The sequence below is a fragment of the Acartia tonsa genome, chromosome 1 (assembly GCF_053477335.1).
Source record: "Acartia tonsa isolate MP-2025a chromosome 1, ASM5347733v1, whole genome shotgun sequence".
NCBI lineage: Eukaryota > Metazoa > Arthropoda > Copepoda > Calanoida > Acartiidae > Acartia > Acartia tonsa.
In genome coordinates, this window is record NC_137260.1 from 52,107,328 (window position 1) to 52,132,827 (window position 25,500).

Consider the following 25,500-nt stretch of genomic DNA (forward strand, 5'->3'; position numbering starts at 1 on the left):
TTGGGGATCAAAACTATAGAAAAAGAATGGTCTGTCATACTTTATTCAAAGAAACTTCGACCATTTAAAATGTATTATAGTACTTTATTAGTAACAAAAGTATTCGAAGCAATTGAATTTATTATCAATATTTTTAAAGATAAAGGTAAGCAGTTTATAGTTCTTAATAAAAATGACATCATACCATTCAAATGACTAATGATAGGCCAGTCTACATTTATATTAACCAATGGTAAAATGTGTACTGTCCTATCATTGGTCATTTGTATTGTATGACGTCATTTTTCATTAGGCACTATAAGCTGCTTCAGATGAAGTGATGAATTCAATTAATGAGCTATGGAATTGTTAGAAATTCAATACTAAAACTTCTGGCTTAGCCAGCAAATAATTTTTGCTTTTCAATGCTAAAAATAAAATTATCATAACTTTCATTCTGAAACAAATTTCAAATTTTAACAGGTCAAGATTAATGCAATTTAATTATCTTTTGCCTTCAAGTGTTCAAGTCTATCCTTTTCACTCTCTCAAATCTTATCTTGTCTGTTTGGCGAGAGAGAGAGAGAGAGAGAAAGAGCGAGAGAGTATTTTTGTGTACTACAATATATTTAATGTATATATAATATTGCACATTGCATGGTTGAGGGGGGGGGGGGGAGGGGGAAGGGAGTCTGGCGAAAATAGCACACAGTTATAGTGATGGTAGATAGGGTTACACAATACATAATGGAAAGGTATCTAAGATGATAGCTGCACCCCTTCTTAGGTTACTTTGGTAACATATTTACAGTATAGATGCTTTAAGCATAAACTAAAAACGTATTGTAATTGAAGTATTTTGAAACCAGGCTTTACCTTTATCTGTTGTAGAAGATAGTATTACTATACACCACCACCACACCTTAGGATAACCTGGGCCTGTGCCAAGGCCTGATACTTAAAATTAAGATGGGGGTTTGATGTTTAAAGGTAAGTTTATATACAGGACTTTTCATAGAGTTCATACTTTTAAAAAAGTCTTTGTTTTAAGGTCTTAAGCTTTTTTTAGAATGCTTTTGAACATTTGTTTTGTTTGATATTACATAAATCAAATTGTTTAAGAATTGATCTCTGGGTGGGGTTCTACCTCCCCCCCCCCCCCCCATCTCCAACAGAAACTTATCTAGGTCTCCTAACAGTAAAATTCAATCCAAGGGAGAAAGGTGGGGAGGGGATAAAGATTTGAGGTAAGGTGCAAAATTGCATCAATGCAGAGGAAAGAGTGGTGGGGGGGAGGATATCCCCATTTGTCCCAGTTTTGTGAAATGCCATTGCAGTCAAATACTTTCTCTTATTCTTGTGGCGTGGCGTGCCATGCAAAGTAATTTAGATCATTATGGTTACCTTTTTATCCAACCCCCACCCCCTTCCCACCCCCATTTATTTCATGGTATCTACTTAAAAATTCAGCTCAAACTTTTTGTATTATGTCTCTTTTTGAAGCCTTAATTGACTCACAAAGAGAAAAAAAAATAAAGTAGCCCAATTCGCAAAACAAGTAATTAGTGAAGTACAAAAATATAACCATTTTATTTTTTAAAAATCTTTGTTGGTACTCCAGGGCTGGGTAGTCACGTCCTTAGCCGCGAATAAGAATATAAACCTAGATATTTTTTAAAAAATTCTCAGCATATATGAAGCAAAAAAACCGGCTGACTAGAGCAATGTATAAAATAATTTTACTTATTAGCATTTTTAAGTTAATTAATGATGAGAGAATGAACTATATTAATAGAAGGGCATAATATTTGTATTACTTAATAAGGTCTTAAAGTACAACCAATAACTAGAATCTTAATTTTCACGATTGCGAAGCTTATTATTTTCTTTTTTAGATAATTATTGTATGGAATATTTGATTAATGTTCTCCAATCAGAAGACTATTCGGTGCTTTCATTCAAAATAATTCCCTGAATTAAATTTTTTTATAGGCACATTTTAACATTATTTCCCGGTGCCCCTATCCATACGGAGTGCCATCTCTGAGGGCTCCATAAATATTTAGTTAATCTAACCTAACCTATAAATTGCACCAAACTTACGGCTCGTTTGTGATACATATGCAGTTTGGGGGAAACCACCATTATTGGCTTGAATATAAATTATGCTAAAAAATCAACTATAAATGTATAAAATACCTCATTATAGAAATGTTTCGCTCCACGGAGATGCAAACATAATATAGCACCTATTTATTTCATACAATATACTCTATATAAATATATACTTTGTTTATGACTTAATAAATTATAAAGCTCTGAGTTATTTTTCTTTATTAAGGATATAATGAAAAATAGAAAACCTTTTCTTTATAATAAAGTAAGGAATATGTTTATGTATATTGTATGTTCTTAACACAATGTTATAAATTGAAAGTTTAGGACTATATTACCATGTAAGAAAAGAAGTATTGTAAAGATCGTTTTGGTCTATGATTTTCAAGCTTTAAAAATACTCAAACTGTATTAATTATTTTTAATACATTTTTAAGTAGTTGAGTGTGTTTAGACTTATAACTGAAGGCGACAAGAGAAACTGTAGACTGCATAGAAGCTGCAATATCGGTTCATAGGTCAGCGAGATACTTCGTTACACACATAGGACTGACATACTATTACTTGTCGGAAAGAAGAGGTAGGCCACAGTTGGGTGGTTCACTAACAAATTATGGGATGATTCTTATGTTTCTATCAGACACCCATAATCAATATTGTTGTGTCCTTCCTGTAGTAAAGAAAATCCCGCTTATAGCATTATACCCATTAATATAGGAAAAAAAGATTTATATACTTTGCCTCCACTATATACTTATTTGTAATAAATGTATGTACCTATATGCAAATATATAGTCTTACTTCTTACTATTTACAGCGACGGCGCCCCTAGAGGCCACTAGAAAAAACTATCTAATGGTATACATACGAGAAGCTTCTTTATTAATCACAAATTAATTTATCTCGTTTGGGAGATCTTGTGCTTCATATTTATAATTCAGATTAATTATGAACTAGATTGACAATTAATATACATTAATTTTTTATCAAATGTTTTGAGGTTGTCAAAGTGACATTAATTCATCCTGAAACTTAATATAAACGTTAAGAAATTTGATTCTTTTTCAACGGAATCAAACCAGTTCTGATTAACCATGAAGAAATCAAAATTCATAAAATGTATAATTGTTGACAAAAACGTTGATTAAAATCGTATCTTTTTTTTGCCATGGACTTTGTTATGCACTTTCATTAACGTACTAAAGGTCAACTGATAGATCTAAAATTAAAGCAAAAATGTGGACTTTTCGTATGTAATAAAATAAAATAAAATAAATTATTTGAGAAGGGAAACTAGAGCAGCCGGGGGACTGCCATTTACACATCCAGCAAATTTACAGTAGATGTGTTTTCGCCAGTGCAATGGATGTATTTATGACAAACTGAATTTTTACTGTATAAATGACATTAAAATCGATTCTCATGCCATAAATACATCCAACACTGGCAAAAATACATCCTATATTTTTATACATATGACAAAAATACATCTGACACTGGCATTTACACATCCATACTTTTTCAATTTATTGTCATAAATACATCCAACACTGGCATTTATACATCCATAGAAATTTAATTTAAAATAATAAGAAAACAACTTGTATATTATTTATAATATATTTGTCAGGTTAAAATAAAAAGCATTATAAAGATTTAAATTATAATATATATATCTGGTTGTCTTTTTTTATAAGGACATGTTCTTTATATTATCTTTTTAGTAGCGAAGCTACTCTATAATTCACTTTGTTAGTAGCGAAGCTACTCTATAATTCACTTTGTCCGTCCGTCCGTCCGTCAGTCAGTCCGTCAGTCCGTCAGTCCGTAACGCTATGGGGGAAATGGGATTTACTCAGCTCCTATAAAAGATAGAATGCTGAAATTTTTTGACAACATTCCCACCATTAAGGAGCACAATTAACTATAAAACATCATTGGCGGTCGGACCGATTTTTAGCAGGTTTTAGGCTATTTTTATATTTTTCACATTTTTCTCCATATCTCCAGTGTTTGTGGTCCGATTTTAAAATTTTTTTCAGTTACAGTATCAAAATCTAATTTCCCGTCGTTTAAAGAAACAACCATGAAGGCCAGACTGCCTTTTTAGCAGGTTTTAGGCTATTTTTATATTTTTCACATTTTTCTCCATATCTTCAGTGTTTATGGTCCAATTTTCAAAATTTTTTCAGTTATAGATATCAAAATAAAATTTCCCGTCTTTTAAAGAAAACAACCATGATAGCCGGACTGCCTTTTTAGCAGGTTTTAGGCTGTTTTTTTATATTTTTAACATTTTTCTCCATATCTTCAGTGTTTATATTCCGATTTTCAAAATTTTTTTCAGTTATAGATATCAAAATTAAATTTCCTGTCTTTTAAAGAAAATAACCATGACGGCCAGACTGCCTTTTTGGCAGGTTTTAGGCTATTTTTATATATTTAACACTTTTTCCATATCTTCAGTATATATGGTCCGATTTTCCCATTTTTTTAAGTTAAGGATTTAAAAATTAATTTTTTTGTCGTTTTAAGTAAACAACCATGGCGGCCAGACTGCCTTTTATCAGGTTTTTGGCTATTTTTATATGTTTTATATATTTCCCCATATCTTTGTCTATTTTGATCCAATTTTCAAACTTTTATGGGATATCAGTATCAAAATAGTTTTTCCCATTGTTATGAGCATCTTTAATATAATTTACTTTGACCATCGTCATCATACAAAATAAAACAAGGTTTCATGTTTATTTTTTCCAATAAATCTATTCTTGATTTTAGTAAAAACCTTTTAAATCTACCTATACGTATTCCCATTTACGATTTTTTGTGCTTCGCGCTACTTATGGATGTTGTCATCCTTGTTTTAAATACAAATAAACAGTAAGTAAATTAACCAGTAAATAAACTGTGTACAAAGATGGATAAAGTTGTAAACTAAACATAATAATTTTTTTTTGTTTTCCAAACTATTTATCCCTTTCTTAAACCTTACCCTACCCAAATCTCAAAACCCTATTTTAGAATTTTTCTAGAAAATTTACAAGGCTTAGTCATATCTACAACATTTTAATTAAGATTTATTTTATGAAATGTTTGTATTTTATTTATTGAAACAATGAAATCTGTTATTTCATCTTTTGTTATTTAACTGAATTATAATTTAATAAAACTTAGAACTTATAATGTAGTAAAGCATAACTTGATAAATTTAAATCTTAAAATGCTTTAAGCTAAACCTAATAAAGAACAATACTTCAATATAGCTCGAAGTTGTTCATCTTATTGTTATAACTAAAAAGGAAAGAGGGAAGTAGTAGATATTTAAAATAAACATAAACAAACTTTTAAACATGAATCAATTGAAAATAATTGAATATTTATTGGTGGAAAAGATTAAAACCTTTTGTATGTTTCCCAAAAATCCTAAAAATTGAATAGCAGGGAATGTACTTGAGTTGTTTTATCCACAATAATTTGACCACCTGCGCCAATGTATTGATGTTTTGTAAGGAGCATCTTGAGAAAAAGAGAAGTAAATAGGGGGAGAGTAACTAAAATAGGGCAAAATTTAAAAACCTATACATACTGTACAAAACCTAATTAATTGTAAATAAATATTCTTATAAATTAATCTAGATGTATATTTGCCAGTGTTGGATGTATTTATGACATATAATTGAAAAAGTATGGATGTGTAAATGCCAGTGTCAGATGTATTTTTGACATATGTATTAAAATATTGGATGTAATTTTGCCATTGTTTGATGTATTTATGGCATGAGAAAAAGGAAGAAAACATTTTGCCAAAAATACATCAACTGTAAATTTGCTGGATGTGTAAGTGCTATAGCCGAGCAGCCCTTTTACTTTCTTTATATTTCCATTTCTATTACATAGATGATGATCATTTGAAAATCTTTGGGCAGAAACCTTTCTTTCTTCCCCCTTATTTTATTACACCAATTATCGCTTCTCCCAGCAGAGTTCAATTCTGAGGAAAACCATTTTCCATACAAATTTAGTGGCTTTGTATTTAGACCCCTCTACAATCATTTTAAAGTATTTAGTTGAGTGTGTGTGTCTTGAATTATCAGGAAAGCTTTATGTTAATACAGGGCAGTTTTTAGGCTATTTTTGTGGGTGAAGTAGGTCTAAGAGAAAAGTCCCCAAGAAAAAAAACCTTAATCCCCTTCTCCCCAGCCATAAAAATCCGATCCAAGTTAAATATTTCTAACCCACCGTTAACGACTGATACACTACTTAACCTAACCTAAAATAAGATCCATAGCTCCAAACCATTCTAATATACCATATTCTATAATTGAATTATGGGGAAGGCGTCGGGTTCAATTCTAAATGAATAGAAATTTTGCTCCCTATTTTGGCAGATTGACTTTTTGTGGTAATGATCATAATTTCCTCATTACAAATCTTTGGAAATCTTTTATACAATAAATTGTGAGGAGATTTCTTTTTGTTCAGTGGCAAAGCTTCTTTATATTAATCATATTACGCTTGTCACGTTAATTAAAAAGATTTTTTTTGGGAAATTTATTAAGGGAAAGAGAATCTTATATTACAAAACACAAAGAAGTTAATTAAATGTGTGAATGTACGTCCCCCCCGGCCCCCCCTCCCCCCTAAAAAATATCTATCTTTCAAACAAACTAAATATTGGGATTAACTCTTCCCCTTAGTCTTAAGGCGGAGGCTGTTGAGGCTAGGGCCGGAGTCAACATTGGATAAAAAATGCTTAGATTATTTTGATTAATGACTAGTTTATTTCACTAACAAATTTAATTACCGGCGTCAATTCGAATGGAATTAATAGTCCTTGTTATTTTACAATAGAAATCCTGCTGTAGATTTTTCCTTTGATTCTTTGTTTTCTTTACACACATCATTTAGATATAATTATTATTGAGAAATATAGAACAACTTTTTATACAGATTTAATGAAAATATATAGGGCAAATTATTAGAAAAGAATAACTATCTCACTGTTATAATTTTCTTTTTTTATTAGTCCAAAACAAGGATAATAAAAAGAAAGATAAGGAGAGTAATGATGTCTTGTGATACTAAAATAAATGTAATAAATATAGATGTATAACCCAGACAACTATTTGGCCCCCATCTTGAGGACCTTTTCCGTCTGCTTGCAAATTGCATTTTGTTGCTCTTTTGGCTAGTTAATATTTACAATTTTATTGGCTGATATTCAAAGACCCAATTGAAAGTCCACGAGGTGGGGAGATACAGTTATTTAACCCCTTCCCCCTCTTTTGTTTTACTCTAATGATACTATAATACAAAAGCATTACCGACCAAAACACAAAATTTATGTCTAATAATTATTACTTACCCGTCTATAAGCGGAACTTCTTTTAAAAGTTGTCTAACTACACGCATTCGGTAAGCCGCATCCTAAAACAAAACAACAATAACATTTAGAGCTAGCTTAGGAATTAGGGGTTTCCTAATTATCACATAGTCGTTTATATCTATACTAGCGGCTTCGCCCCTAGCCTCTAGGGGCTTTGCCCCAAGAGGTATAATTACATCTTCTATTACTTACCCAGCAGAACGGATCGCAAATTTTCGCATCTACCCAGCAGGAAAACATTTTCTCGATTAAATAACGAATTCGCAAAATTCGTAAAAAAAAATAGTCTAATGTGTTCTCAAGAAAATTACTACTGGTGCTGCTCATAGTCTAATTAGTTCTCAATTATTTTTTTTTGGGGGGGGGGCAAAATTTTTATTTTTTTGAGGGGTTGGAGGTGTCCCCCCCCCCCCCCCCCCCCAAGAAAATAGCTTAAAACCACCACAGGACCGATAGGTAGATACCCTGAAGAGTAGAATCCGATCGGTTCAGTGGTTACCGAGATCTTAAGGGACGGACAGACAGACGGACAGACGGTCAGACGGTCAGACGGACAGACAGACATCGTTCTACTTTGTATTATTGATGTAAGGCTAAGGAAACCATAACACATACCATGGCCTAGGAAATTTTATAGGATTTTGCAAATATTCCTCTTAAAATCTTAGGAAGTTTAAAATAATTTACTTTATTAGCACAGCCCTGCCCTTAAAGCTGAAAATGAAAGTTATTCTGCTCATTATAATAATTAAGATAAGGTTCCATATTAATAATTACATTTTAACAGTCATCATTTATTAATTTTCTGATTAAACTGAAGCCTTTCCTTCTCACAATTAAAGTAACGATAACAAGTACAATTAGGTATAAATATAGGTTAGCTACTCGAAACCTCATTTGTTTGAAAAGCAACTTGTAACTTGTGAAATAAGTAACTAGCAATCCGAAAAACGGACAGACAAACATTTGAAAAGAAAAGGTTTAATTTTGGAACCGACCGACAGATGGACGGACAAGTTATAACCATTATAGAGAAGTTTTGTTCCTAATAATCATATAGATAAGAGTTGATATTCATTTGGCAAATGAATTGCACCTCAAGTAATGAAATCTAATTGGACTGGTGCAGATATTTCAAGGTTGACTACTACTGTACATGCTGAGGTACAGGGTCAGGTCAATGACAGATAAATACATCTTCTCCAATTTGGAAAATATGATCAGAGCTGGTGCGCCAATTCGGGGTGAGCCAACTTTCCACCAATGAGAGCACAGCATTTTACGAAATGCCGCGCTGTGATTGGCTGAAATTCGGCGCACCCCGATTTGGCGCACCATTGAATTGATTTAAAGATCCAGCTCAGGAGAAACGTGATTTTCTGGACTCCTATTCAAAATAGACGGCTCAAAATTCTTGCAGACATTCCAACATTGCAAAATAATATTTTACTTTACTGACAAATTAAGTATGAGCAAATCAACCCTAAAACACTTAATGTACTGAATTATTTGATATGAGTAATGATTTAACTTATTCCAATTACCCTAAAATTGCCCTAATACTTTTAAAATTTAATAATAAAAGGTAGCTTTAAATCAAATTGCACTACAATTATCAATTATCCATAATGTGTTACCTAATATCATTTCATCAAATAATTAAAAAAATCACAAAATACACAAACACATAAAATAATCCATTAGAGAAAGTGTTAGAGGCAGATTTTTCATTTTGAAAAATCATGATGTTGATTAAATATAAGACAATTTTTTTCATACATACATATAAAATCTATATATTTTTTTGTAATTTGTAAAATAGCAACCCTGGATAATATAATGTTACTTAAAAAAAGAAAATCTCTATCATAAAACCCCCAAAAACAAACATAAAAACGTTTTAAAAGACAAATAAAATTCTTTTTTTTATTGAATAAAAATTTTGGCTAACACACTCTAATCATAGATATCATAGGATCTTTTTACAACTAGAGCAAGCACACACTCGCATTCATGGAAGTGTATTTCTATTTCTCGCTCACCGAATATTCTCAATAGTAAAATTGTTCCCAATTCAAATTCAATGTATCCCCAGAAAATATTTATTTCTGAATCTTATATTGGAAGAAAAAAATGGAATAAATGTGAATATATATTAGGGATTTTCCGATATTTTCAAAGTAGGTACAAAGCTTCCTCCCCTCTTGCTAGGTCGTCATAGATTTTATTAAATCAAATGCAAATTTGCATGAAGTGTGACAAAGAGAGAAAAACAATTTGGAAACCAATTAAAAATAATTAAATATGATAGAATCATTGGACAAATTAAAACAATACGCTTTTAAGAAAAAATATTTAAAAATTGAGCCATCTATAAAAAAAAGTGTTTTCGGGCAAAACATTAGTAATTTTATATTGATTATGCTTTGCTTTTGTCGATTTCTCCCTTTTAAAACACCATAGAAGGAAGGGGGGATTGGTTTGACCCACTCTAAGATATTGAGATATTGGCGAATATTGATCTGAGAAAATACAATGTGAACCTTTAAACTTGGAAAAAGGATAAGAGCATCTGATTTTCAGATTACCATACATATTTATATTAATTCTATTCCATTGTTCAACTATAAATATGTAACTTTTAATCTTGATCGGCTTTTCTTATGGTAGACTAATTCATAGCTTTTAAATACATATTTTTAAAACGCAAACTCTGGTGGTGAATAATTCACATAATAAGATATTTTGGTAAGAATTTAAGGGGTTTTGATAATCAATTATCAAAAAAAAACTACGCTGCACGATATATACGGAAGTTTAAACAGATTTATCCTTATCATAGAGCAGCCTTGCTATAAAAAAAAACTACTGTACCTCAAGATTAGGCCCACGAGCTACAATTGGAAGATAAACTGATAGTATGATAACAAAGACTAGAAGACAAGCAAACAGAAACAACCAATGCTGTCGTCGAAAACGGACACCTGAAATACAAAAAAATCATTAATAGGCAACCTAAGGTTTTTAGAACCTAGGTTATTTTTCGAAATCGATTATTATCCGCTGGATTAGAACTGGTTCTTAGTCACACTGAAAAATCATGTATCGTATCGTATTATAGCATGGTTTACACGAATATTTTCAAAAAATCATAAGTTTCATGCCCGTTTTGTTAGATCGGGCCTTCGGCTCCTCGGGGCTAACAATTAAGGTTTTAATCTTATAATTTGCGGAAAGCTGTCTATACAACGATGCGATAAATAACTATTAAAGCTATTTGACCACTCTTTCCTCTTTTATTCAGACTAAGTTATCATTCTCAATTCCTTTTTTCTTTGTTTGTTTGAAGGCAAAAAATGCATTAACAAAAGAAAAAAAGACCGACAAATGGAATAAAAAGAGTAGCTTCGCACAGAAATAAAATATAATATCTCCAATAAAGATTTAAATTTATTTGTCCTGAGAGAAAAATCAAATAGAATTTAAATTTAAGGTTATAACTATTCATAAATTTGTATGTACATTTATTACTTAATAAAATGTTCAACACAAAAGGATTTTCCACTTCCTTTCATTCATAACTTACCCTCACCCCCCCCCCCCATGCCCCTTTTACAACCCAACGACAACACTTTGAAATCCAAATATTTTCTATTATTCTTTTCAACTTTTCAAAAATTACTTTTAACCCAGATTCTTGAATCTTGAATTAGGAATAGAATTCTCCCGGGAGAAGTTGAAATACATAAATATGCATGTATATTGTACAATATAATACATATATATGTATAGAGATATGTGATATAATATAAAGTAGTAAGGTTTTTTTTTTGTCTAATACTTAATATAATATAAAGTAGTAAGGTTTTTTTTTGTCTAATACTTAAGAACTCAATAGATACTGAATAGATTAGATGCTCTTTTTTGGGATAAGCTTTACATGAGACCTGTGATGGTTTTAGGCTATTTTATTTTAGAAATATTTCTTAGGAGACAGAGCAAAATGGCACCAAAAAATGACGTCAAACAATAAAGTTGTCGAATGAGAGGCCAGTATACATTGTAATTGACCAATGGTAAAATATATACTCGCCTCTCATTAGATATTTTATCGTATGACGTCATTTTTGGTGCCATTTTGCGCTGTCTCATTTCTTAGGGTGGTTTTAAGCTATTTTTCCTGTCCCATTTTGTCCCTTCGAATACATTAAGCTCCTAGATGCTGGGGGCGTATAAAGTAATATACATTTTTTGGTTTAAAATGGCAATTGGGTGTTCTTTTCAGGGAAGCATCGTGTCCCTTCTGATTTTCTTTCTATGAATGCTGGAAGGCGAAGCCCTTAGTTCATGTAAAGTGTGTCCTTAAATCATTCTTTTTAACACCTATCAAATATATATATTGAAAAAATATTATTTAATTTCCGAACAATAATTGAAAGAAAAAGTATCTTCAAAAAAAGTACAGTGACTTTACAAAATAACAATTTTAAGTCTAATTTCATAATTTCTCAAGAACAATATCTTTAATCTTGTCAAATTCCTATATAGATTTAACAGGATGTCTATCTATCTATCTATATGTCTTGTGTGTCTGTTAATATGTTTGTATGATGGTAACACTAGATCTTCATACCCGATGAACCTGTATGGCTCTTCATACAGTGAAGCTTATTTCTAAAAATATTTTGGGGAAGGATACCCCCCCCCCCACAGGGTATCCCCAAGGGATATTGATATTAATACAAAAAATTACTTTTGAAGAAAGACTTTTAAACTAAAATATAAAATAAAAGAGGCAGAAAAGGGCGCAGCCGCTAGTATGTATCTATAATAAAAAGGAGTAAAGTTGTTTGTCTGTCCGGTAAGAATTTAAATATGCACCTAGAGCCAAAATTATTACACAAAAAAAAGAAAATAATAAAATATTTATATTTATTAGGGAAAGTAAAGAATTTGTAAAATGCCATTGAAAAGAAAGATAAATATTCATTGAACGCATCAACAATGGATAATTTGAACAATAGTCCGGTTTCATGCCCGACCATAACAATTTTTCATGGAATATAATGAATAAGATATCTATGATAAAGTATTTTTAATCTGCGTAACATATAAAACATGTAATGAATACAATGGTTGAAAAGTTAGTTAAATATCTGGACTACAATTTAACAAATTAATTTTTTTTATGATAGCAAGCAGTGGCTGAAAACATAATGAAAATAATAAGGGTGGGTGGGTAACAGGGGTCCAATGGTTGGTTTCAGGAATCTAATGTCAATCAACAGTCAGGAATAGTATATTGTTTATGTCATATCCCTTTCACTACTGCACTTGGGCTTTTGAAGGTCAATCATATTTAATTGAACAAAGCCAAGTTTACGCAATGATATTTGATTTTTTACTATATAAACCTTTGAATAGATCGATTGTTACGTTTTTATAGAAAATATTAGGAGGGAGGGAGTTATAGGGAAAAAAATGACGGAAAAGAAACATAAAATACAATTTACTCCCATTTAAGTTATGAAGTTTTGAATAGGTAGTCCTGAAACAGCGGGGACTATCCCTTAGTTGACATGATCATGCGGGGCTGTCCTGTGCCACAATTAATATAACCTAACATAACTAAACCACTAATACGACTAAATCATATTTCATTTGTCTGAGGAAAAAAATTGAAGCGTTGGTTTTCTAAATAAAATCTAAATACTTACTTTCAATAGTAACCTGACCAATGAACTTCCCTATTCTAAACGTGACTCCCCTCTCAGATCCATCATCCCCCTCCTCTCTCACCAAGTCCTTCAGGATTCCGTTCGTTGAGCAATTCCCATTTGACAGCCGGGTCATTGTCTAAAAAAAGAATAACATTGAAAAATTAGGAACATAAAAGGGTCACCATGATACAAAAAATTACATTGTACACAAAAAAATAAGGCAACCAAATTTAGAAATTTATAATGATTTTAAAAATAAAAGAAAAATATCTAATTTAAGCAAGTTATATTTAAAAATTTCATAAATTCGTCAAACAAATTATTATCCATCTGAAAAATAAACCAATAATTCGTATAAATAATCCAAATATTTTAACTATTGAAATTCAAATGTTAGTTAAACCAAAATGTACAAAATAATTAGTTAGAAATGTCTAAATGAGTGATTTATTAGATTGTATTGAGGTTAAACTTACCCAATCTTGGAATAGATTAAATTTTGATTTATGTCAGTTAGACTTTAACAAAATGTTTGATTATATTCAAAGAAATACGCAATACGCATGCAGCTTCATTTGAAGCCACGCTTTTTCATCACGGAATTTTTTGCGAAATAAGTATTAAATAATTGTTAACTAAACAAGTAAAAATAAATTATGAAACCTTCCCTGGACCTATATGAAGCTTCATTATAAAAAAGGAAAACAATTTCAATTATTAAGTTAGAGTTATTCTCAAACACACAGACATCCTGTTACTTTTTTAAGAGGATTGTTCGTCTGTCAGAATACATTCATTCTTCTTTTTATATAAAATTCTATTTAATTTAAGATGAATGTTACAAAAAGGAAAAAAAATATAGAAATTATTTAAATAAAACCTAAGTTTGTGAACGTATTTAATCTTCACCTAATTTAATTTGTAAACCACAGCTGTGGGGAGTCGAGGGAAGTACACCAGCCCACATTAAATGTTTTTCCTCATTTTCCTAATTCTTTTGGCTTTTTGGCAAAATCCTGTACATCTCAATTAGACAAATCAAAACTCCCCCATTGAAGTTTAGAGTAAAGATAAGAAAAGTTATTTGTTAATTTCGTTTAGGTAGATGCCGTTTTAAGTAAAACCCCGCATAGTTATTAAAATGGTATTAAAAATAAAAAGTTGTAAATTTTGTTTGTGGTATCTTGTTGGGGAAAAAATAGAATGAAATTTACCAACCGGCAAAATAGCCTAAAACATGCTCGGGACCAACTCGATCTTAACAAAAATATAGACTAACGCTTATCCTGTTACTTTATTCTAACAATGTACGGTTCAGTTGCTTTAAAAGGGATTTAGCTTTCAGTCCTTTTAGTTTCTAATATTGTAAGTCCCCTTTTTACAGTCTAATTAAGATGGAGTATTTGTTGGGAACATTGTTTTATTCATTTACACTTTAGCCTCTAAACAAACACTAGTTTCTCAACATCGTACAGTTAGGTGGCTGAGCATATTTCTAATTTATTGAAAATTTGATTTTACTTAAGCTGAAATGTTCTATAAGGGACCGTGTCTAACCTACTTTTTCTTAAAATTGAACTGTGAAAAAAACTTGGAGTAAGATTTACGTCAACTAATCTTAAAACTTTTACATTGGTGTCAAGGGTTTGAATCCTTACAATTAAATCAGTGTATTTTTTCGTCTTATATAAAAGAAGCAAAAGGAAATTAATCCAATCTTCCAACTGGACAACATTTTTACAGAAACACACACACACACATTATGAGTACATAGAAAAACAAATGAATGTATTATTTAGTTATTCTATTAGGCACTAATAATGTTGGCAATTATTACTTAATTTAGGTTATATTTACTTTATTCTAGTTTTAGCACAGTTTATAATCATTGATGAAGATTTAGGTATCTTGATTTGAGGTTATTAGGTAAAAAGTTTAAAAGTCAAATATTTTATAATTAATTTACCTTTCTATGCATTGAATAATCTCTAAAACATTCACAGCCATCGTTCAGATGATTACAGTGACCGCTAGCCGCTGCAGCCGCCGCCGCCGCAGATTGGTGTGACGACGTGACCCCGCCAGATATATGGCTGGACCGGTGGAAGAGCGCGGCCCGGTCAGCCTCGTCGACGCCTGCACCGGGATACGGCGACGGTGTCGGGTACATGCCGCCGCTTGGCTTGAATGGGTGGTACGACGAGGATTCGGCGGCTGCTGCGTTGGCAGCGGCCACTACGGCAGCAGAAGGAGCGGTGGCAGGTAGCAGGACGGGATCCGTGCCCGTGGCGTCTATGAGGTAGGTGTTGGCGTTGGTCAGTGATACGTAGCCTCCAGGTACTAGGAAGATAATTACATATTAGAACAAAATTATGTTATTAATAAATAATAAATAGTTTCTTATTAGATAAATATATAAGGTTACAAAGATACTTTTCAATCAGATTCATTATCAGTTAGACAATTGTGTAAAACTTGTACTTAGGTCTCATATCATAAGAAAATACAAAAGCATTTAAAAGCAATGTATATAACTTATTACTTTGTACTAAATTTAAAAGTATTTTTTATTGTACATAATAGTTATTCTTTTTTATGACATTAAAGTAAAATAATAGAGGGGGCACGAGCTATATGTAACTCTACCCAAGGGATGAGGACCCAGTCCCGATTTATTATCGTCGGAAATATAAACACAACCGAGTCCTTATAAAAGAACAGACAGCAATTTGCTAGCAGTCGAAAAAGGCCTCCACGACTAGGACCAGGTAGTTGTCTGGAATGTACATCTATACTTATAGTTGTATTTTTAGACCTACCTTGTGATCTTCTACTCTCGACAGTTCCTTTGCTGGTGGCAGTTATTCTGCTGTCGATACTCTGCGAGTCCCATGGGTCGGGGGGTGGTGGTGGCCCCATGTCCCCCAGCACCTTACCACAGGTGCAGGGCGGGGACGGGGGTGGGGGCACACTTGAGTCGGGGGAGATGTTGTGGATGCCCATGGGGGGAGGCTGTAGTAGGGTAGACTGAAATTATAATTCAAATAAATTTTTATGATTAAAATAAATAGAAGTTCGGAAGCCGTAGCAGTTCATAGCAACCCATTTTCAAAAACTTACTTGTAAAAACTACCGGTAAATAAAAAGTGGTCAGGTATTTATAAGCTATGACAATTTTAGACAATCTTTAGCCAAATATCGTATGATTTCTGTAGTTGTAAAAAAATACATTCGCCTTTGAGTTAACATTTTTTCATTTCTATTATATTCTCTTTAAGTTCTTGGCTGCCTCAACAAAAAAAAATGAGGTCTTTACTAAGCAAAGTTTTGTTAACAGAAGAAAAGATATAAAAAATACATACTCACTTTTGAAATAAAAGCAAATACTGTCAAGTTATGTAATCATACATGTTTATTGTCAAAATTCTCATGAAACTAAGTTTTGAATAGAAAAGGCTGTCATCAAACATTTATTTAAATTAATAGAACTGTTTAGTCATTCTCTGGGATGTTTGTGATATGGCATCATAAGAAAAATATGAATCTATTATAGCTACTTGAAGGTAAATTAAACTTTCATTATATTTTTACCTAAGTAAAGGAAATCCTAACTGATTCTATTTTCACCTTTTTATGTAACACCAAAATTTGGAAAACAAATCAATGTTCGGTATTATATCTCAAACAAAAGTGTGGATGACATTAATACACCTTTTGATTTTAAATTTACCAAAAACATATTTATAGCTTCATTAGATAGCTCTACCCCTGCGTTGTTTTTGCCCAGCGTAATGTAAAATAAGTCTAAATTCACTATGCATTTTTTTCACAAAGTTGTCGCGGGTATAATCTAACAAGGTTGACAACATCCATAAAAGCGAAGCTCTGAAATGGAAGGACAAACGGACATTAAGACTTGTATAATGTCAGAACTGAATAATCAGAATGCGAATGTATAAGAGTCAAAGCAAAATTGTAAGTAAATTTGTTGAAAAACTGCTTGATACAGGATAATGATTATGGACATACTTACATTTTTAGGACTTGATTATAGAGTTGCTTTGCTTTTAATATTGTACTTTGTTGTCCTAGGAATCAGTATACCAAAGATCAGACCAATCGGATAATTAGGTCACATACAAATTTGTTGTTAAAAATGTAAAAAAAATCAACATGTTTAAAATGGACGTACGGACATTCTGGTAATGATTATAGAGTTGCTACGCTTTCTGACTCGTACCTAACTATTACAGGAATCACCATGCAAAATTTGAAATCGATAGGACAATTATAACATGCCTAAATTACCGAAAAAAGCTATTTAAACAAGTAAAAAAATCAACATGTTTAAAATGGACGTACGGACATTTTAATAATGATTATAGAGTTGCTACGCTTTCTAAATCGTACCTAACTACTAAAGGAATCACCATGCAAAATTTGAAATCGATAGGATAATTCTAACATGTCTAAATTAACGAAAAAAGCTATCCGTTACGGACGGACGGACGGACCGACCCTAATTATAGAAAAGCTTCGCTTTTAAAAATGATTGAAGTAAAATATTCACTATTAAGCGCCATATCCAAACCATTCCTGACCATTTTTGAAAGAGTTTGAAAAGAATGAGCTTGACGAGAAGAAACTATTAAAAATTCTTTTTATTCAATCAGATTTAACTTTGCACCGTTGTGCCCGTCCCGTCCTGGAGTCTAGACATTAACTTTACTTTTTCATATTTCATTTTTAACAAGGATAACATTGTATATAATTGCTCAGCTCAAATTTATAAAAAGACAATTATGAATCTACCGCATATTTCCTTTACAAAATTTTATTATCCAAAAGAAGTAAAAATTAAATTTGAATAAAATAGGACAAAGGGAGGGGTAGGTTGCGCTGAAAATCCGTAAAGTTTGTGAGTTTTAAGTTAAAAACAGTAGTAGAACGATAAAAATTTATGTTAACTTTTTAAAAAAAAGTTTGTCTATAGTTCTTTTCAATAAGAAATACACATATTTAGTGAATATTATCGTTCTACTACTATTTTTAAGCCTTAAAACTCACACCTTTACGGATTTTTAGCGCAACTTACCCCTCCCTTTATTTTATCAAAATCTTTGAAAATCTAGATATTATTTACAAACAAACGGACTGACACAAATTTAGAAAGATTTAATTGTCTAGTTTCTACACCGACCTTAAATTTTGTTCCAGGGATTTTGATAAATGAGAAAAGTTTGTCATAACTTTTCAAGTTTATATTGACATTTAATAGAAAATTTTCACACTACAGTTATGTGATTACATGACTCAAGAGTAAAATTGTACATTTAAAGTTTCCAGAAGCTGCGCTTATAGCCTCTTTGGGAGGACAGCCTAGATAGTTTAATAACTAGTAAGATTACAGACAAAAATTTATTTTGGTAAGGTGGTATTTCTACTGACAGATAGACAAACGTATAGATATTCTTTACAATTTCATTTCTTGATATTGAAGACAATTTTCACTCGGGGGGATTCAAGGATGGGATCAACAGTAAATAATTTTCTTTGAAAAGCTCATATAAATTTTTCTGCAAATATCTTACTAAACTTTTGATAAAAGTGAAATCTTTATTTTAGTTTAAATATTCCTTTTCATATTCATGTATTGTAGTTGAGCATAGTTATACAGTTATTACGCTGATAATATTAATTTCCTACCTGTTGCATATAATTATTATTAGCTATAAGAGGTGAAGGTGTCGGCATAAGGGGAACACCATTCCCCTGCTTCATAGGCGAGCCCTCGCCGAACATCCTATTGTCCAGAAACTTAATGTCCTGCCTACTGGGGGGCGGCAGTGGAACACGCGGGATCTTCCCGCTCTTCCCCTCGGCCAGCTGCTGCTTGGCGCGCTTGTTCCGGACAACCTCCAGCGCCGTGTCCTCCATCTCAACGCCGTTAGGCTCATCAGAAAAACTTCGGGACTTGTTCAGAAATCTAGAAGAAAAAAAACATGTTTAAAAGAGAAATAACACTACTTTATTACTGTTAATTATTTCAAAACACTGGGAAAGATCAATAATTTATAGGTACCTCTGACTTTTATATCATATGTCTTAACTATTTGAATGAGGAAAAAACTTGTTTTATTTAAAGCAAATGCATAAAATAAAAGAAAATTGTAATTTACCTAAAATTTAATCTTTTGTCTAATGAAAAAAGTTTTTACTTCTGGAAATGTAATTTAGCTTGAATGAAAATAATTATACTTTGTTTGAATAATTTTATTCTTTAACATTTTTATTTCATTTGCATACTTCCACCAAAGTACAAAATAACATAAAATTTTAAAGCGAGAGAAATACAAGTTTTTATTAATATCAAATCTGGTTGTTTAAGTCCTTCATTTAGAAATGATTGAATCGTTCTATCAAAAAAAAAAGATCTTCTGTTACAATAATAAATAATCTTGATTGCGTATCAAGTCTATATTCAATGTAAGAATGCCTTTTAAAGTTGCTATGACACATATATGTATTTAGATAATTAGTTATATTATTAAAACTATAGCTTTTCTTTGATTAGGCCTTAAATTTTACTTAAATTGCAGAGACATTCAACTTAATTTTCTGTGAGTGCAATCATCCTAATTATATAAATAATTTTGTTCTTGAATTTTATGACTTTGCTTGTGTGGATGTTATGATCCTTCTTAAATTTTTTTGGAATAGCTAAAAAACTAATGTACACCTTTTCAAATGAGGGAGGGGACATTGGTCTGTTTATTACAATAGTCCCTAAAGTTTTAAAATAACGTTGTCTTATTCGTTGGCTTAGCTGCTTTTGGGACTTTATTGAATTTAGATTGGTTGGTTCATGAAGTTGAATGTCTAAACGTTTTAACCAATAATTGCAATCTACAGAGGGGGAAATTTTTTTTATCATCATTGGCGATGTAAATATTTTTCGGTCATTGTCTTATCCCTTAAGATCCATGCATCATTCCACATGTACAATAAAACAGCGAGCAAAAAGCGTAATATTAATGGCGTGTTAAGGTTAACTTTTTGTGCTCCCCATGATTAATAGACATGGAAACCCTGCTGAGCTTTCTAGTTTTTGTTTCCTGTGCTGAAATATATTGTTCTTGTTGTTGCTAAAAGCCTCCCCCCGCCCAGAGAGAAAAAGCACTAACACAATATTTGAAGATTTCAAGTATCTTACTTTAAATCCTTTTATTGCATATTTGTGTGATCGCATAGCCCTAGGTGAAAATGTGAATTCAATATAAAACCTTTTTCCCACCACACCTACAATTCTTTAGGAGCAAGGTTTCTCTATAATTTGATGCATATGTAGGTTGGTAAGATTATTGGTGATGAACTTCTTTTATAAATTTTTTCTCTCGGACAAGAAACTGTCATAAAACAAATAAACAAAAAAAAAGGAATTTTAAATATGCAGTAGTAAAATCAAATGACTTTTGTGATACCTTTGACTTTATGGTATTTGATAAAAGTGGTCATAGCTGACACATAAATAGAGCTATTATGTCGGATATTTACGAACCTAGTAATAGTGTCTGACTGATTATGACGTAAGAAAAAAAATTAGCAAATGAGAGGTCATTATTGATTAATGGTAAAATTTATAGTGGCCTCTCATTGGCTAATTTTTTTTCTTACGTCATAATCAGTCAGACACTATTACTAGGTTCGATATTTACGTCTGAAATATAACCCACATTAATACCCGTGAAACTGGTAGCATTTTGCCAATAATATGTATTTTTTATTATTAATGTCAATATGGCCATTGCTTATTGAAAATCGACACTGACTAGCACGTTTGTTAAAGAAAATATTATCGACATAACGATATTTTTAATTTTCAATTTGAATTTCTGATCAAATTTTTAATAATTACATTATTAATATAATCTTGATATGATTACAGCAAAAAATATGGACTATATTAGATAAAAAAATGTTATTATTGCAGATCCTCATTAGATTCATCCTTGTTTTAAATTTTTCTTTCATATTAGAATATCATTTTTTTCTCTCTTAAAACATATATGTATGTATATACTATATATATATCTCTCTAAATTTAATGATATTTTCATAGAGGAAATTTCAGTTTTGATAAAGTTTTAAATCTCTGAAGTGAGGCTTCTGGTTTCAGTTGGAAAATTCATCAATTTTAAACTGAAAAAAAAATAGAAAATCACGTTCACTTCATTAAGATGAAATTTTTATATTGTTTTTTTTTCAGTCATTGTTGAGGTCACTTACAAGTTTACTCCTGTTTTTTTTATTTTAGACCTAAATACCAGAAAGAAAGATTTTTGGAATAAAGCTAACCCTTCGAGGCCTTTACGTACAGAGCTCTAACCTGGCAGGGCTACCTATTACCCAACATAACCTCACCAAATATAAATTAATAAACAACAAACTTTCTCGTCCTTATTTTGATTTTTTTTAAATAAGGGGGGGGGGAGAGGTTCAGGTTTCTTTGTGTGAAAGCGGCATATTTTTAATCTAAAACCCAGCATACATATAGGACCTTGTATGAAACTGTGTGTAAAATAAGTTTGTAAAAACAGGCATAAAGATTGCATCTCAATAGCACATGCACAGCTCACCAAATAATAAACCCAAGTTTTACATAAACAAGGATGATAACATTTGAGTAGCGAAACAAAAAAGTTATAGACGCCCAAGCGGACAAAATGAGTTATAGAGCATGTGTTCTGTTGTCATAAAAAAATCCTTCGTAAGGGCGGGATTCTCCTTTGATTTAAGTGATCATCCATGATCGCGGGTAGAATTCTTGCCTGCCAAGTAAATTATATTGACACAGGGAATCTTCACCAAAAAATTCAGCCGTTTATCTCAAAAAGCACTCGAGAAGATCACAGTTAACTTTACAAATAGACGAACGAACTGATGGAAGCACGGACAGGCAAAGTGAATTATAGAACATCTTCGCCAGTAACAAGGACTTTTGTGTGTCCAAAAGCTACCCAACAATAACAAAAGAACAGTATAATGATGTTACGTTAATATTTTAACAGAATAATACTGGAAAAAATGTCCTGATTTTTGTCTGGTAAAATTGATACTTACATTTAAAGTTAACTTAAGTATAGGTAAAAACTATCTGCAATTAACCAGATCTAAAATATTACAAAAACGTTCTTTAAAGAAGATACGTGTTTTTTAAAAATTATCTACAACTACGTGTGTATCATCAGTTTTTATTTTGAGACATTTAAGAAGATAAATACCTAGGATTACAGATTATATAGTTAATTCTTTACTCCAGTAAAACTTTTAGAATTATAAATTTTCTCCTCAGCAACAAATATGAAATATAATGATTTTTATAAGAAGAGCAAGTTTAATTAATAAATCAATAATTATCAGAGGCTTTTCAATATTTTAATAAAAATATCCCTAAAATCACATATGAATAATACAAAAAAACTTTTTAAAATATTTTTAACCTTATTTTAGGTTAAATTATATTAATTAAAGGTTAGAAGAGCTCCCCTTGTAAACACTATAATATTTATCATTCTTTCTTATTTCTACCAATTTCTTTATTAACGAGAAAAAAGAAAAAGCCAATAATGTAGATGGTCGGACATACATTCTTTATTGAGTGACTACACTACTACAAAAATGTAATATATATTTTTATTCATTTGAAAAAATTAATTTGTTTCTTAAAAACTTAATACTTTTCTTCTGCATATAATGCACCATCAGAGAAAAATCCACAAAAAAATGTAATTTATCCCCACTACATATCTAGTATTATGAAGGGTTGGGCCGGATACTTTTTTGGCCGGATACCGGATATCCGGCTAATTTCTAATGCCGGATATCCGGTTCCGGCCAAATAACTGGCCAACGTTCGATATCCGGTAAATTACCGGATATCGGGCCGGATAACCGGATATCCGGCGTCAAAAATCCGCCGGATATCCTGTACCGGGATAGTTTTAATATCCGATATCCGGCCGGATATTGAAAATGGCAGGATATCCGGCCGGATAACCGGCCAAACCGGATATCCGGCCCAACCCTAGTATTATGTATCTTTATATGTTGATATTTATTTGCTCAACCGATGCTCTAGATATCTTTTACTGCATTCTGCAATACAAAACTATTTTTATATTCAGCGCATCTTGTCTATAATATAAATAACCTGAAGCTTAAGATCTCCGAAATTGCTTCTCAAAAAGGGTTTTTCTTTTCATGGAAGCTTCTCAGAATGGTTTTAGGCCATTATCTTGCTATTTTTGCTTTGTCCTCCCATGAAGGCCATATTATTGCTATAATTATAAAGCATTAAATCATAAAGTCATAGCACTTTCAAATAAATCTTTGGTATTATTTATTATCAAGCCGTGTTATTTATGAACAAATTAATACTTCTTTTCCTGCTTTTCGTTATTTTCACTGTATTATAATTTACTGTTTTTACAGATTGATAAGTCTGTGGTACTTTGAAAAAATGTTCTGTTTTTTTCTTATAGATTAGCATATTGCAAAGTTTTATTTAATAATATACTCATAAAATGCAGGGATCTGAAAGGATAAGACAATGGACAATAAAGTCATGTACATCGCAAATGATAATAAACAAGAGCACTACTTTTGTAAATTTAAATTACTGGTTGAAACATTAGGACACAGCTAGTTCGAAACAAAAAATTCATTAAACTTTTTTGAAAGACAACGAATAAGATAATAATACTTCGGTTTCCTTTTTAATTTATATTCCAAAATCCAATCCCTGCCAGCAGAAAAGAAATGAAAATACAAAAGTAAATACTGCGGATCTTGCATTTTATATTTATAGTATATTGAATATATAAAGCATATATATATAAACACTCCCCTTGTGAGCAATTATTAGGTTTTACAAAATCTTGCATTGAAGGGATAAAAGGTTTATATGTTTGTGTGATTTAATAGATTTTGTAATTGATAGGTTAGCTTGCTAAATTTACAATGTGCCAGCCTACGCCCTACATAATATTTCTTATAATAGTTGCTTCGCCCCAGTATCTAGGGGCATTTCTTTTACGACATTACATTTCTATGATTTTGAGAATAGTCTTAGTTTTTGTTTGGAAGGGGTGTGTTTGATAGAAGTGCAGCATCTAAAGTTGAACAAAAGGTGTATAACTAGTTGTTGAAGGAGTCCTGATCAACCATTTGGTAAATGTCAACCCAATTAGCCCAGGACAATAATATCATTGAAATGTTCAAGGCCAAGCTTGTCCAATGTTGTATTATGCTCTAGGACAGTCATAACGTCTATTTAGGGGTTACATTCTCATAGTTTCTACATTTAATAAAATTAATAAGTTTATTTTGAGTAGGAATCATTTATTTACGAATATATAAGGATTATGTACTTCTATTTTTTCTTATATATATGTATATCCATATTAAAGTCCCGAAAACTGAACTATTTGAAGAGAGGATAATAGGGGGGGGGGGGGTGAAGACGCCCCTAGCATCTAGGTGCGCTTTAATCGAAGGGGCAGAAAGGGGCTAATCTATGTGAAGCTTATCTAAAAAAGAACCCAATCGGTTTAGTAGTTATCGATCTATTAAGGTACAGATAAAAACCTTACTACTTTATAGGATAAATCAGTCAGTTTTACGTTTACACTTATACAATACTAACTACTTCTTTGTTTAATACTCGTTTATAAAGCTAAACTTCATCTCAGAGAGGAACATTTATAAATTTGATATTATGATGTCATAAACATTCTTCAACTTAAACTATAAATAGCGACGTATCATAATATTACAAAATACGAATTTATAAAAACTGAAGTATATTTCTTATTGATAAAATAAACACCTACTCATTTATCTAAATTGGTTAAAGCATTTTCATAAGATCTTCAATTACAAAGATTAATATTAGTCAAGTAGATCTCCAAATAATAAACAGGTAAATTTAGGAACACAGGGACAGGACAATGGAATACAAATAAATATATTATCTCAGCCATTTCCCAATCATGATAAACAAAATTGCACATTAAAATTAGTAGTTGACACTGTTACTGTTTTCTATTAATATTCCCCCACCCCCAGATATGCAGTTTTAGCCTAACCAATGGGAGAAAGTGTAAACTTTAAGGGGCATCATTCTTTGCATTTAATTGAATGAAATATATTTTTAAACCTGTTGGAATTTTTTTTCTCGTATTTATTCGAATCCGGTGTATAGGAACCGGTTCTCATCCATACGAAAAAACAATGTCT

At 31.4% G+C, this 25,500-nt stretch overlaps 1 protein-coding gene across 1 annotated transcript in view; it reads right to left on the reverse strand.

Moving 5' to 3' along the window:
- LOC145331027 (uncharacterized) overlaps window positions 1–25,500 on the reverse strand; it is a 140,387-nt gene that overhangs the window by 29,096 nt on the left and 85,791 nt on the right. The window contains exons 12-17 of the mRNA XM_080175629.1: window positions 18,910–19,189; window positions 16,023–16,230; window positions 15,170–15,543; window positions 13,201–13,339; window positions 10,358–10,467; window positions 7,463–7,524 (exon numbers count right to left, since the gene is read on the reverse strand). Of these exons, the coding sequence (XP_080031755.1) occupies window positions 7,463–7,524; window positions 10,358–10,467; window positions 13,201–13,339; window positions 15,170–15,543; window positions 16,023–16,230; window positions 18,910–19,189 (1,173 nt within the window). The remainder of the gene's footprint in view (window positions 1–7,462; window positions 7,525–10,357; window positions 10,468–13,200; window positions 13,340–15,169; window positions 15,544–16,022; window positions 16,231–18,909; window positions 19,190–25,500) is intronic.